At 48.4% G+C, this 15,702-nt stretch overlaps 1 protein-coding gene across 2 annotated transcripts in view; it reads right to left on the bottom strand.

The window, feature by feature from the left end:
- Positions 1-3,114: 3,114 nt before the first annotated feature.
- LOC144121826 (uncharacterized) overlaps positions 3,115-15,702 on the bottom strand; it is an 84,858-nt gene continuing 72,270 nt past the window's right edge. Inside the window, exons 7-10 of one of the 2 annotated variants that reach the window (XM_077655241.1) lie at positions 14,519-15,000; positions 13,415-13,699; positions 11,635-12,056; positions 3,115-5,045 (exon numbers count right to left, since the gene is read on the bottom strand). In XM_077655241.1, the coding sequence (XP_077511367.1) occupies positions 4,741-5,045; positions 11,635-12,056; positions 13,415-13,699; positions 14,519-15,000 (1,494 nt within the window). In that variant the 3' untranslated portion in view covers positions 3,115-4,740. The remainder of the gene's footprint in view (positions 5,046-11,634; positions 12,057-13,414; positions 13,700-14,518; positions 15,001-15,702) is intronic. The other variant, XM_077655240.1, reaches the window with a different exon arrangement.

Below are 15,702 nucleotides of genomic sequence, written 5' to 3'. Positions count from 1 at the left end.
TTATTTCTACCCATCTTATTTCTGCCGCATCTATTAGCTGCGCGCAGTGAGCGCATGTAGAGCTCCCCAGGTGTTGGACACTTTAACGCAGTAAGCAAGATACGGGTCATCGGCAGAAAAAATGGGGTGACGGCAGCACCGTCCAGAAAAAGCGGCACCGAAAAGCGCCCAGGGTATTAGATCATAATAGCAATGGAAAGGTGCTTTCTCTGTCCTGCTGCTTAGGTGGGTCTTATACTTCGCTTCAAATGATGACTGAACACCTGAATTTTCGTTAGCAAAAGAGTGAATGGAGAAAAATCAAGAAAGTAGAGGCCACTTTGCCACTCTGTCACTTTTAGAGGGGTACCTCAGCGGTTGGAGGGGGAGGGGAGGGGGATGATATTACCTGAATACTCATAACTGCAATTGCATAAGTGAACCAATACCAATTCCAAGCGGATACAGTGGCGTAGACCGTCACCCACGTTTCCAGCGCAAGGCACCTGACCAAGCACCAAATGCGATTGTTGCGGTCGCTTAGGTTTCCTCAGTCTATAGCTCTGAAATTTTATTGCAGGTTTTAGGCAATAATTAAAGACACGCAGGCCCAATGAATATATTCGTAGAGCGAGAAATTTACGATCGTTTCTTCCTTTACAAGGCACCTACGAAGACGTCCTGAATGGTTGTGACTAATACTTACTCCCAGAGAATTGTTGCCAAGGTGCGCTCATCCAAAGAGATACGACCGCCCGTACGACTGGGGCAGTTTCCCTGGACATTATGGGCCATCCGTCGAGTGTAAAGATCCCATGATGGCCGTGCACTACACCGGGAGCATGCTTGTACCTTTGAACAGAATGTAACGTGCAACACTGAAATTTTTCCCAATGCCGAGGCATTGGTCAACCGCAAGGACACCCGGATTTCGAAAGGGGAGCCCGACACACCACGTAGGAGCAAGCGGCATACACCCGTCTTTTAGATGGAGGCCCTAAACGACCAGGAACATCGCCGGAGGACATCCGTAGCTATACAGTATATGGACCAAGGTTCCAACCGGTGGCAGTTGTCTGCTCCACAAAATCAGGACGGGTGCTCCGAGACTCCGAGGGGGTTCACAGAATTTCAGCCTTACATTAAGAGTCCGGCCTGTTGCTGGGCTCTCGATGTGGAAGGAGGCGATGGAGTTCGAGGGGGAATGAAAACGAGGCAGGCGCGCCGCAGAAGCGGCCATCGCAGGGCACCATGTTAGAAAAGGTGCATTTAAAAGGCGGCTCAAAGCTCATTTCTGAAGTAAATTGAGTCGTAATGCTCATGTGATAATGTCGCATGGCACTGTAAGATCGTCTGTTAATGTTTCTGTTACTACCTTTCATAAAGTTCCTGTTTTACTTTGGCGTACATATCCTTTTTACACTCCGCACAATTAAAGTCAAGCGCTCAGGTCAGATCTCTTGTAGTCGCACCTTGTACCCGGAACTCATGCTGTTTCACGCAATATGACAACGCAACAACCCTTCAAGCTATCTCCTTCTTTGCTTACTGACTAGTTCGTCAAGGGGTCTCGGGCAAAAACTCCGGGAGTTTTTTCCTGTTATATGTGTTCTTCGGTGCGTTTACAAGAAATTTTACTTCGTACTGAGTGCTCTTAACTAGGCATAACTTTTTCAGCCATTCTCGCCACTACCCATTACCAGCAACATCTTATGTATTTTTCTCTGCATGGATACTGCACAGTAATCCCCAGACTGAAGAATGCATGTTCTTTAGAGATGTAAAACTTTTTCTTGAAGCAATGAGTCCAAACGACCTGGTTGCAATCCAAGTAATGGGTCTCCTACTGCCTCCTTGAGGGTACCAACTATTTGAGGGTTCGACACACATTCAAGTCTGCATACGAGCAAACTTTTTCCTTTTGGTTCCAGAAAAAAACAACCATTTCTTCCTTTATTCATTCAGGCCTTTTGTTTAAGGGTAGTTGTGCGTTTTATTATTGGAATTCGACAAAACAAAATTTTTTCCATTGTTTTACAGAAAGAATGCTTAAATACTTTAGGCTGATCGGAGTGTCTCGCATTCACCCCAAGCGGCAATAACTGACTGCGTGAAATACAAAATGTAATTAACATTTAATTATTTGTTAAGCTGTGAATATTCAGCAAGGATCATGCAGCTGCTGCGCAGCAGCCCGAAATATTTGGTTTTCCTTATTGCCGTTTCTGAAACGTCCGTTAGATGCATTCGCACAGTTTTCAAGTAAGAGGTTTAGTCATGTCACCCTGCCGCGATGGCTCAGTGGCTAGGGCGCTCGGCTGCTGGTCCGGAGCACCCAGGTTCCAACCAGACTACGGCAGCTTTGTTTCGATGGTGGCGAAACGCAAAGGCGCCCCTGTGTTGTGAGATGTCAGCGCACGTTAAAGATTCCCAGGCGGTCGAAGTTATTCTGGAGCCCTCCACTACGGCAAATATTTCTCAGTTTCTTCTCTCAGTGCCTCCTTTATCTCATCCCTTACGGCGCAGTCCAGGTGTCTGCTGAGATCTGAGACATACTGCGCCATTTCATTTCCCCAACAACCAATTTTCAAATTTTTATTCATGTCCAACATTGTCGGACAAAAATTCTGAAAATTGGAAAATTGTAATGTACTGTTATGGAGATATTGAGAGCAATGGCCCATTCTTTTGATATGTAACAAAATCGTTCATTTAAAGTGGCTCCATCGATCGCATCGAACAGTTAAGACTGCTGTAGGAAACTAATGGGGAAGGCTTTTGACGATAGCGATAAAGTTAATGGTAAAAAAATAAATGCAAGACTGCAGTTAGCAGGGTGATCAGCGGATATAATGATTGTTATAGTGAAATATCACATTACATGACGAAAATGCTTTCATAGACTGTTTCCTGCTCAAAGTGCTCTTGTCCAGAATTGTTGGGTATGCAGTGGTTTATCTGCATTGAAGATTCTCGCATGAAGACCTTTAAATACAGAGTGCAAAAAAAGAAGTTACTTGAAGTGAAGATTTGGAGAAAATATTTCGCGTCATACATCTCACATGGAATACTCTCTAGGAGTATTTGTTACAACTGTCTTCAGATTGAGGAAAATTTCTTCTGTCCATAACCGGTAAAGTCATCAAGGTAAGCTTTCTTTTATTTTGAAGGGCATCCATGCATACAGAGTAAAACGTGACTGCAGCCACCGGCATCTTTAATTTTATAGAGGGGTCCATTATAGGTCATTTCTACACACTGTGTTCGTTGCTGCTTGGACGGAAGACACGTAAGAACGCATCTTTATTAGGACATAATTTTCGGTTTTCGTTAGTATTTTTTGGCATCATCGTTTGGCAAGCATTCCTTTTTTATGCATATGTGTCGATTTCAGTCTCATTGCCCGATCTCTATTAGTCACGCGGGCCAGGAAATATGTCTGGTGTTTTCTGAGTGAGTCTACGTCTAAATTTTTCGTTGACATTCTGTATAAGGCTGTATAATATCCGAACACAACAGTATGTTCCTTACAGTATCTAACTAAAAAAGCCGCCGCGGTGGCTCAGTGGTTTATGGTGCTCGGCTGCTGACCTGAAAGACAAGGCTCCGATCGCCGCCATGGCGGTCACATTTCGTTGGAGACAAAACGTCAGAAACCCGTGTACTGCGCGATGTCAGTGCACGTTAAAGAACCTCAAGTGACCGAAATAATCCGGAGCCGTGCACTATGGCGTCCCTCATAGCCTCAGTCGTTTTGGATCGTTAAAGGCCTGAAACCATAAACTAGTATCTAAATATGAGGTTAAACTCTTTGGCACATCCTTTCAACGTAAACTGTCCTGTTTCCATAAGCACAAGTAAAACGTCCAAGTGCAAGTACTGAGGAATTTGCAGCGCATGAAGATTTGAATAAGAATCCCACAGAAGAATGAACGTACAGAGTGGTTGAATCCATTTGCAGTTCATTTGTTGGGCACGGTAGCACAACACATTGGCAAATAAAACTTTGCATCTAAGAACTACGATGATCCCCAACACTTCAAAAGTGTTCGTGTACGCACTAAAAATGGTTTTTACATCCAAATGTAGCTGCAATTACAGCAAACTCTGGGTAGATACTAACTGCATACATTTGTTCCCCGCAGAAACTACAAAATTCTCAATTCGCCTGAGATATTCTGCCTTGTTTTGTCATATATAGCTACAATAGAAAACAGTGTGTCCTTCATCCATGTTCATGACAATGGAGGGCCTGAAAGCAACTGCCTGTGGTAGTGAAAGAAATCGACTACAAAGTAGCAATGCTTTTGCGGAGGACATTTCTTCATTAGCTTAGGAAGATATCGCAAGCGGCGAATATTCTCGCTTTGCAGCAACATACCGATGAGCATTCGTGAGTGCGCAATTGTACACTAGATAATCTATTGCCCTCTGACAAATCGATGGAAGCTTTCTTTGGCCACGATTGTCGTTAGCTTGCCATGCACCCCCCCCCCCCCCCCCAAACCTCCAAATGACCACTGTGCCTTGCCTTTCACAAACACACTTTTCCTGGTACGCTGAAGCTAGTCATTGAAGCGCATATCTGTTTCTCGCCACGGAAGCAATGAAGCACAACAGGTACACGCATAGTCAATCACCCTATGGACGTGAGATGTCTCCTGCAAGGAACCTTGACCTTTGCCGCCAGTCGAAAGTGAACGCACACCCGTACACACACACACAGCGATCTGGTATCTAAAGCTGAAATTCACAGGAGCATTATAGTTTAGTCCACCCGACTGCTACTGCCACAAGCACTGCGGTCCAGTACTGGCTCGTCATGACACAAGCGGCAGCTGAGTCGCACTGAAGGTCATCCTCCTGCAGATCGATGAGCGGCGTACGAAGCTTGGTTCCCGGATACGTGCACTCGCTCTGGCGAGCCAGGTTATGCACGTAGATGGCAGCGTCAAAGTGCAGCATCTGCACGCGCAACGTCTCTCGCAACCAGCGCCGCAGCCAACGGCTCAGCCACAGGAGTTGGCAGTCACACACCCACGGGTTGTCCTCCAGCCGGATGCCGCCTGCGAACGCGTAAAGCAACAACACAACTCAGTCAGTCGAGACGGTTGCGAAGCCTCAACGCTTTGTAAGTGCGTGTCCCAGGCTTACGAAAAGCTGAAGGACGTTGTGACCAGTAGTTAGCTCATTCGCACGATTTCTTGTTTTCACACAGAACTTCAGTTAAAGAAAGCGCTCGTGGCAAGGCCAGAAATAATGACGAACATTTTATACTGCGCAGATAACCCCCGCTGGAGAATACTAAAATTTTGTGCCAAAACTGTACCGTCGCGTGCTTGCATTCGGCATTTGTTGAGAAACAGCAGGAAGCGCATTATAGCCTAGAAAAGAAATAAATTACAGCTGCTTATTCTCCGGGTACAACGCATCGCAGCCGAAGACAACGCAAGTACAGTTCTTTGAAAGAAATTCTGCGCATATGCCACTGCGCGCGTTGCTGACAGTTCGTCGCAGTTTCATCTTTCTCCCGTTGCTTACGGAGTTGTGATCTATATTGACTGGACACGTTTTGAAATGCAACCTGGTAGCGGCATAAAACTTGGCACTTTGGGCAGGGCTAACTTCCTTGTTAGCTACGGCGTCTACGTCGGGAAACTGACATCCCTGAAACACTTATAAAAGGCTAATAAAACTTGCCACAGAGAGCTTGTGCGCTCGAAGATAAAAGCAAATGCACCTTCGAGTGGTCTTGGCAGCTCCTCAGTGCATTTTCATGGGCAAGAGAAGGCGCGACCAGTGCCAAATTCGACTGCCTCGTCAGATGCTTTTTGGCGCATTCGTCTGAACGCTGAAACGGAACGTAGGCACGCACTCGCGACAGAGATCAGAGTTTCTGCAAAAATTTACGAACCACGTTTTTATCTGTTTTTTTTTTCAACTCCACATTGATACTTGTCCAGTTTACGTTCAAGAAATCAGCGCGAATGATGAACATCTCCTAGGCATCGTTCATTTGGCAGCTCATCTACCACTGCTGTCTTCATTTTGGCATTTTATTTTGTGCCCCCGAAACCCTTGCAAAACGGCAACTATATCCGCCCTAGCGAGCTACATGATTAACCACCGCATAGACACCTCACACGTAGTCATCTTTTCACAGGGACAAAAGGCGTCCTTCCTTTGTTCTGCAGCATTGCTACCTGCACTGAAGTGCCAAAGCATTATCGTTACGTTTGCCAGCTTAGCGCATAGCGAGGAAGGGATAATCGCGCAAGCCGCACATCATAATAACGATATGAATGAAACCAAATAGGCTTCAGATACAGACGAGCACACTACACGAAGTGCTTCCTGTGTGCTTCACTCGTCTCGCTCGATGCTATTTTCCGCTTCATTCTCCTCATGCGACCGTAACTAGCTCAGCAAGTTAGTTTTGGTTAATTGAGATCTTGGGAGTATAAGCCGCATTCGCCACACTTTACGTGTTTATCTGCTTTTCTCGCCACGGCTAGCAAAGAGAGCACGGAGAGGACGACACCAGCGAGCGACAGCGCCGCGAACCGCTAAGCGATTTCAAAGTGGCCGCTGTAAAAATCTGCCGTTCACAACACTAGGAACAGCTTCTAGCCTCGATAGAAGAGTGTTGGCGGCCGCAAGCTAGCAGATATCTTATCGCTGCTAGTGATCTAGCTTGCGCTTGGAGGAAGGTAGCATACAGACAACACCGCCGACGATGCAAAACAGGGGCACAACGCTTATAAAGCTTGAGCTTTAACTTTCAAGGAAAGAAGCCTAGAAATGGCCTATCGGTAAAGCGTCACTTTTCTTTTCCAGCGCTCATCTCACGCGCGTGGAAAGGCCTGATTACAATTCCTACTGCATAGAGAAGGGGTTTCATAAAGAGCGGACACTCGGCAAAATCTGGTGCCAGGAAATACATAACAGATTAGTTGGTATCGCCTCTTTTTAGTCGCGCCACCAGTGTTAGTGCGCGTGCGCATACGCACGCGCGGGCGAACGGCGACAGAGCAGACGGGCCACGGGGGAAGACTATATAGGAGTGGAAACTACCCCGTCTGCGGCGGCCAGAAAAGGTCACAAGCCCGCGGCACCAATATCCTGCTGGCGGCGCCTGGCGGCCTGAAAAGAAACTACTGAAATGCAACATCCCGGCGTGCCCGCTGAAGCAAACACCCGTGTCGTCTGCTTTGAGCGCGCGCCGGAACCGCCTGCCCGGGCGCTGCATATTTTATTTTTTGTGCGAAGCATACTACCCGCACAACCGAGCTCTTCCTTGCTGCGCCGCACGCGGCCGCGTAGCTACCACTTGACCTACATCGGCGCACCACGTGATATGACGTCACAACAGCTGTGAAAGCTGGGGCTCAACTCGTGCGCTCGCTTGCGGACGCGCAGCCTCCGCCGGCGGCCTAACTCCCGCTCCTACCGCTAGGAGATACTAACGTCACGCAATTGTATAAAAGGCGACGCACTCGTTGAGTCAGTTGAGCAGCGAGATGTCGGCCAGGGAGAGGGTGGCTCGCCAGACCGCAAAGCGCAAGATACAAAGAGCCACGGAAACGGGAGAAGAACGAGAAGTACGGCTTGCCAAGCGACGTATGCTTCGCATCCTAGGCTTAACCATAAGCTAAGCCAGGCAGGCCATTTTTTTTTCCTGCTGCTTCTACGAGGCGCCGCATGGCGCCGTCACTGCATGCGACCCCGACGGCGCATACAATTGTGACCTTATCTGTTCTTCTGCGCTCGCTCGCGCTGACGGGTTTCACCTCCTTATAGGCTTGCTCCGAGGACTGGGCAGAGCGGAGCCAGGAGACGGCCGTCTGCGCGGCTGTGCCTGTCAGTGTGCGGCATCATGCTTAGCGCGGAGACTCTGCATTCTTGCGTCTGTCTTGGTCTTCGACGCCAAAACTCGCGCGGTTTCTGACGACGGCAAGGTTAGAAATGTTTTTTTTTTCCAACTACCCTGCATTTCAAGCAATTTACGCTGATCACGCCGGCCGGTACCTTGAATTGCGCATTTCGTGAACACTCGCGCAAGCTTCGTGGTCAGCCGGCTGTTCCGGCTCGTTTTGTGGCCCTCCTGCACCCTGCGACAATCCTAAGGTGAGAAACGTTTAGTTTCCGCCAAGATACGCTGCATTTCAAGCAGTTTCACTGAGCACGCCAGCCGGTGCAATATGGTGTTGTGAAAAGGGCGCCTACCTCATCCTGCGCGAGCCATCGCGCCGGTCGGTGCGCGCTTAGCAAAGGGCGCGCTCGTGCTATGTCCCTTTGCCTAGCGGTTCATTTCGCATGGTTGTGCTTTGAGTTTTACGCGACGCGAAGTTTTTTATGGCCGCCAACAATGCACAACTTCTGAGTGATTTTGTTGACGGTGGAGTAAAATATGTGGTAAACTTTAAAAAATAGGCAAACGTGTTGAAAACGAGCATTCTGGCGTTGCTAATACTGGCGCGTAATTTTCTAGACTGCCGGGAAAACAGTGATGCATGAAAAACTCAGAGACTAGTAACCTGTGCGTCGAAGACCTCGTCGTCTGCTCTAGTAAAAACGCGCACTGCACCCGCGTAGTTACAACACGTGAGTGCGTTTTTCGAAACGACCAAGGGAAAAATGTCAACGCGTATGAATATAAGGACCTGGTGCGATGAAAACTGCCTTCTACGCTTCTCAAGACATGAAAATTCCATCGCTCATTTCTTTTGATTGTTGCAACACACTGTGAGTGACTGGTTGGGAGCCCGTGGTGTCGCCGTCATGGCTCCAAACATTTGTCGAACAAAACGCGCAGTTTTCCGTGGAATAGGACTTACTGCTTTTGGGGGGAAGAGCATAACGTAAGGGAAGGGAGGAATACTTGTAAATAATTGGGAGATATCTTGTAGTATTTTGTCTGGTTCATAAATGTTCCGCATGCGAGGTTCGTAAAAGCATGTCTTCATTGTTCGTAATTTCACCGCTTTCACGTGTTTTGCATGTTCGCACAGTTTTTTGTGTAACGTTTATCAGTGCACCAGCTTATAGTTCACATTTTTCAGCTGACGGTGCACGGTGGTAGCGACATCCACTGCAGTGAGCCGTGTTGCAGTAATAATGGGGGCGAAGAACTCCAGAACAACCTTAACGATGTGTAGTGGCGAAGGCTACTGTATCGGTTTTTTGCTTACATGCAGCAAAATAAACCTTCATTTCACAAAGCACCTGGGGTCGTTTCTGCATTGGCACTGTTCGACTAAAGCCGTGGCGACTAAAGCTTCGTTGATGGCCGGTTAAGAGAGCCAGGAATGTAATTTTTCATCTTTCTGGACCAAAAGTAAATATATAACAGCAGGATACCATGCTGAACAGAAATAATGCGTCACGAGGGCGCAGCAGGCCGAAGGGCACGCTAGCATTCGAACTCCGCGCCAGAAACCGAAACCGGAAGTACCCTCACTCAACCGCTTGGTGCGTTGCAGTCAATTGGACCGCTGGGCCCAATGGGAGTGTCCGCTCTTTGTGAGCCCCTTTCTCTACGCCTACTCTCTAAACTACAGCGGGCACCTTCCCCCCCCCCCCCTCCCCACTGCCCGCACGGTGAAAAGTGGCTTACCAGCCCCTCAACAAAAAAGATACCAAGCACAGTTTTTGCCAAAAGTAACCAGGCTAGACGGCTTGCTTCTCAGTCGTAGATTGAAGCTATTATGCCAGCCTTCAAACTCTAAATCTCTGTATAGTAAGGAGAATCCTTGTCCTCACCTTCCAAGATCTTTATCTTTAGGGAAGCCGTAAGGGCTCTACTATACGATTAAAAAGCAAACCATGCGGCCTGGTTGCTTTTGGCAAAGGCTGTACGCTGGTCGTACCAAAGGGGGCGTGCGTCGCCTGCACGCAGCCACTTCTCGTTTTCTTACGCTCACTTCCTCTTGGCTGCGAAGGTCTGCTAGCGTTGTCTCGTCCTTCGGAGATGAGCGGGACAGAGATGGCATCCGCCGTTGAGGGGGAGGCTAAGAAGACAACACCGTAGCTTTGGTGTGGGACGTCCACCCCCCCCCCCCCCCCCCCCCAGCGCACACCAACTACGCCGGCTATCGACGTGAAAGTTGACATAAATTCTTAAGGGCGCGCACCGTCTGCACACTCTACCTCAGGGGCTTACCACGTGCCAACATTTATGTCGTTGAGACAGCGAATGCCTTTGGCAAGTCGCCTTTCTTCGTCTTCTTTTCAGGAGCTGCTTTATCACCTGTTCATACGACCTACCCTTTACAGATTCTGTTGCATCGTCGTACTTGGTTCCTCTTCTGTTTGACTTCTCGGCCCCAGGATAGTGCAGGAGTCCACCGTTCAGCGAAGCAGTACGATGCCTACAGCGATTTTAATTTTATAGCGTTAAGGCTGCTGTTGTGCACAATTTCCGGCGTCAGCGTTGAGACCGGAAAGAGGTAGTGCTCCTGGCCGTAGGTAACGTGACCTCGTGATTCTTGCCATAACCTGTTCACCGGATTATGAGCAAACTGCCCACCGTGGCAGACGGCAGTTAAAAAAATGTTTGGTCGCTAGAGGTTGATGGCGAAGCCAAAGCTCGGTCCCGCAATCCCCATTGCGGCTATATCTGAAACAGCCGCCACCCGAGGCAGTGGCACATCTCTTAATCGCTGCACCACTATTGCAGAAGCTCTGTGTACTCCCCCGCGATCAACGAATTAAAAGTAAAGTATAAATTTACCAATTCAGCATATACGGGCATTTAGGCAGAACCTAAGTGAAGCGATAGGAAAAAGGGGACCCCAGGCCGCTAGAGAGAGCTATAAACAGTGGACAGAATGTTTAAGCAGGAAATCGAAAAAGAATTCAATAAAGTTTTTTATTCATTCATTCAACGATAATTGTAGGGGAAGCTCTATGTTGTTTGAGGCAAGGACGGGAGTTTTGCTGACAAAGACATATAAAGTCAGGTACCACGAGATAGACACGTTGTGCGCTGCGTGCGGAGAGGAGGAGGAAACGGCTGAACCCTTGACACTTTTCTATAAAGTGCTTCACCCTACAGTGGAAAGCACCGGGTCTGATTTATCCAAGGCATTGGGGATTAAGGACAGTGAAGGGAAAGTAGATTTTAAGCGGGTAGAAGTAACCAAGCGAACGTTATCTGATTGGTGGCTAAAACCAAGACAAGAGTAAAATTTCATAAGTCATGGCCAGGTGGCTTGAGCCACCGCCCGATTTACAGGGTTCAGCCGTATCCATCCATCCATCCATCCATCCATTCATCCATCCTTCCATCCATCCATCCATCCATCCATCCATCCATCCATCCATCCATCCATCCATCCATCCATCCATCCGTCCGTCCGTCCGTCCGTCCGTCCGTCCGTCCGTCCGTCCGTCCGTCCGTCCGTCCGTCCGTCCGTCCGTCCGTCCATCCATCCATCCATCCATCCATCCATCCATCCATCCATCCATCCATCCATCCATCCATCCATCCATCCATCCATCCATCCATCCATCCATCCATCCATCCATCCATCCATCCATCCATCCATCCATCCATCCATCCATCGTGATACCTTTACGTCGGAGCTCAGTTGCCCCGAAGGTTTCTTTTCCATTTTTCTCCTAAACCACTAATTTTTATAGTCAAGCTCATACCTGCAAGGTGCTGCGTGCCCCTCCAGAAGCCGACGTCATGACCGTCCGAGGGCTTGAGCACTTCGGGTCCGATGAAGGAGAGCAGGTTGTCCCGCAGGTCCAGCGTCAGGTAGCGCACGTCTGCTAAGTAGCGCAGTAGGCCAGCGGGAAGCCTCCGTATACTGGTTCCCGTCAACCTCAGCACAAGCTCATGGCTCCCGTGTAGGCCTAAGAGAGCATCGGGAAAGACGATGCGCAGTTGGCGTCCTGTGACCGTCAGCTCGGTGAGTTTTGCGCCGAAGGCCCACTGCAGCTGGTGCGAAAGCACGGGCTCCTCGACCTCGACCAGCACGCGCCGTAGGGAGTGCAACTTGGACACCAGCTCCTGAAGGCGGAAGGAACGCACCGAGCCGTAGCTGGTCGTCCGCAGGCTCGACAGAAACCTGCGAGGTATTCAATAGTGGTCGAGAGGCATCCTGACATGGTGCCGTAAGGGGTGTAATGCACATTCGCCTGCTGCGAATAATGCTTCCTTAAACGTCAATAACTACTGGTCAGGTAGCTAGGCCTACTCGCTGTGAAGCCCAGCCATTCGTAACTCAGCAGCACTATTTGCTACAATGAGCAACAGCAAGCCCTACACGGGTTGTCGGGGACTTTCCACTCATCACATGGTGTTTACTGCATTTACTTGCAAAGGTTGGAATGAATATCTTCTGCCACACAAACTGACGAATAGTGAGGAGTGCGCGCCAGTAAAATGTGCTGAGAACAAGTGTGGCTTTGTCTGTGCCCTGGAGAGAGAAAAAATGCTATGTATTGAGAGAGGTACTGGGATCGACACCCTGCTCCTCCACTAGTGGCAAGACCCAATAAGAGCCATGCACGTAGGGGATAACCCAAGAATGACGTCGGTCATTTTTTAATCCGAGCGCCTGGTCTAGCCCGAGCGCACCTGTGGAGCCAACCGCCGCTTCTTCGCGGTTTCAGCTAATCGCGGAGACCGCGCAGTGCTAGGCACGTTGGAAGGAAACTGTAATCAAACTATGGAGTGTGCAGCAGCGGATGTCCAGGCTAATGGCAACGCACGGTGGACAAGGGAGCCGTTATTAATACTTTGTCCAAGTCTTTTCTGTAGCGTTCTGCCGACCACGGGTTGTGTTATGCTTTAAGAAAATAAAAACATAATGGTGGGTTTATGAACCAACAATTTTATACACTGGGATGACGGCTGAGACCGCAGACCGCATCATACCTACTTGATTGTGTGCTGCATGAACTATTGTTAGCTAGCCTGGAGGAATTCATCTGTATCAGTTCTTTCTGGAGTTTATTGTTTCCGCAAGGTTTCCTCATTCATGCTTTCATGCTTTTCTTGAACTAAGATAATCACGAAGAAAAGCTGCCTTCGGTGCGCTTGCGCATGAAAACCTGAAACAGTAGTTCTATATTATTGACTGTCCCACTTGTCCAAACATTAAGGGCGATTGAACATTGTACGATGCTCTGAAACCGGTTACAATGGAGCATTTAGTAAGGCAAAAGTTTTACTAAGTTTTTCAGGAGACTTTGAGTTTACTGATGCTGACATCGTTTGCAGTTTCTAGGTAGCCCCAGCAAATACTAAAACATACGTCACAGCCTCCTACGGATGTTTAAGGGCTCTTCGTTCTAGACATGTCATGCACAAATTGACCACTACAGTTGGGAAGGCTGAGGGCATGCAGTGCGAAGACGTGGTGCTCTTCGCCCTATTACGCTCAGCCTAAACAGCAGTGCAAAACAGGAATAGTGAGCTTACCTGAGGCCGTGAAGTGATCTAGGGTCGAGGAACTTCAGCTGCAAGCGCCTGATGTCCAGTGACTGCAGACCATTGGCTCCAGCAAAACTGTCGGAGGCCAAGAAGGTGATCGGGTTGCCCGACAAATCCAATGAACGGAGCGAGGGCAGAAAATGCCACAGGTGCCGTGGAACAGTCTCAAGCAGGTTTTGGGACAACTGTAGGTCTTTCAAGTTTTTCAGGTGGCGAAATGCGTCCCCGGAAACGTTGAATAGGAGGTTCATGGTCACGTCCAATGTAGCCAGTCTGTTGGTAGGACAACAGCGGAGATAGGAGGAGAAAGAAAAACAGGACATGCCCAGTGTTTAGTAACACTCTGCATCACACACTACAGGGATCAATTTTTTTTCCGAGGATTCCAATGCTCAAATAGCGAATAGCGATGCAGCAACATTTCTCGTGAATGTAAGCCTCCCATTTGTTACGAGCAGAGGACGGCTAGTGCAAGACTAATAGCGGGTGATCGAGAACACCAGGCTCATTCGCTATCCGCGTCGGAAAGAGCGTTAACTGCCTTTCGAAGCTGCTGATGAAAGAATATGCAGAAACGTACTTCTTTCAATGAGTTCGTTTTTTCCTGCAGTGTAAAGATGTTTTCTCGGCTGGCTACATTTATGCAAACAGCCAGTTTTCTGCGCGTTCCATATTTTTGTGGACTATCATGTTTTTTTGCGATTCGCCAAAATCTTCGAAAGTTCGATATGAAACCGGTCAGACTTAGGAATAGCTGTATTTACAAATATATTTGTCACAAAATAAAACTTGAAGATAACCATGGAAAAGAAAACAATTAGACGAAAGAACCCGAAAAAGTCTTCCTCTTCCCACACCTGCTTCTATCGTGAACTAGAACAGGTGTTTTTCCTAGATGCAGAGCATGCTTGAAAGCCATGCTGCGGCAATAGTTACCTTGCTTGTCAACATTTTTCTGGGCGTTGAAGCTAATATCAGGCCTGCCTTTCTGATATTTCACATCTCATGGCTACCGGATTGCAAAAAAAGGAAAGTAGCAGAGTTACCGTAAAGGCGCTTATGCGCCGGTGCGTTTCAGCAAAGTACGTTTACCTCTTAAAGTGCAGCACTGGAAGTCTTGCCAGGCTGCAGTTTCTCAACTTCAAGGTCTCCAACATCTTGAGCGGGTGAAGACAGGCCTTGTTCAAGGTGTACAGTGGGTTGTGGGAAAGGTCCAAGTGCATCAAGTGGCCTAGACCCATGAACGATTCGTCGCCGATGACGATGAGCTGATTTCGCGACAAGTTCAGCGCCTGCAGATGTTGTAAGCCGTCCAAGTGCCGGGCACCAAGATTGGAAATCTTGTTTCCGGAGACGTCTAGAACGCGCAGCGTCCTTTTTACTGCGGCCAGCGACTCGCAGCTGGAAAGGTTGTTGAACGAGAGGTTGAGGCGCTCGAGTGCGGTGTTCTTGAATGCGTCTTCCGGCATGGACGAGATGACATTATGGCTAAGGTCCAGGACTCGGAGCTGCGTCATATTTCCGAAGGCGAATTCGCCAACAAACTTGATTCTGTTCTTGCTCAGTACAATCACCTGCGCCATTGTGTACAGAAATAGTATTAGAACATAAATCTATGCCGCTGAAAAAAAAGTCTTAAAGAGCGACTGAAACTGCCTCTTAATGAAGCTGAGGTGTGCCTAGGATGAAAAAGGAGACCGCTTCACTAATATCCTTCAGCAAACATTTTTTAATGCGTTTCGTGAAACCTGGGATTTAATGAGTCAAAACTTGAATTTCTGCGTCTTCGCGCCTTTCACTCTCCTATCGGCAATTTTCGCACGCGGAAATGTTCGCGGGGTGACTATATTTCCGATTCCACTCTGGAACAAATTTTTAACGCGACAGCCTTAAAGGACACGTGTCGCAGAAAACCCGGCATCACCGTCGGCATTGTTGGCCGTGAGAAAAAAAAAAGAAACATTTCAAGACGAACAAGCTACTGAGCAGATGGGCAACATATGTCGCAGAACCTTGTAACGCGTCCACAACCTGCCCAACGGTTGTAAGCAAAGAGCTCACTTTGGCAGGCGGGTATTGAGTTAATGATTGGTCGCAAGAGCCTCATCAGAAAGAGCAACCTGGGTATCTCAAGCGCCACTGGGTGCTGCCATTGCAGTGCAGTCGCCTGTAGCTTAACCATTGGACCACTGCGCCAGGAGTGGGAGGAGGACTCCCTGTGATTACTTAATATAGAGAATTACCAATTCAGCAGAGCTGAAGTGTGCACTACAGTA

The sequence above is a fragment of the Amblyomma americanum genome, chromosome 2, assembly GCF_052857255.1.
Source record: "Amblyomma americanum isolate KBUSLIRL-KWMA chromosome 2, ASM5285725v1, whole genome shotgun sequence".
Taxonomy (NCBI): Eukaryota; Metazoa; Arthropoda; class Arachnida; order Ixodida; family Ixodidae; genus Amblyomma; species Amblyomma americanum.
The sequence above is the reverse complement of the archived record's forward strand: the minus strand, read 5'-3'. Positions and strand labels throughout refer to the sequence as shown.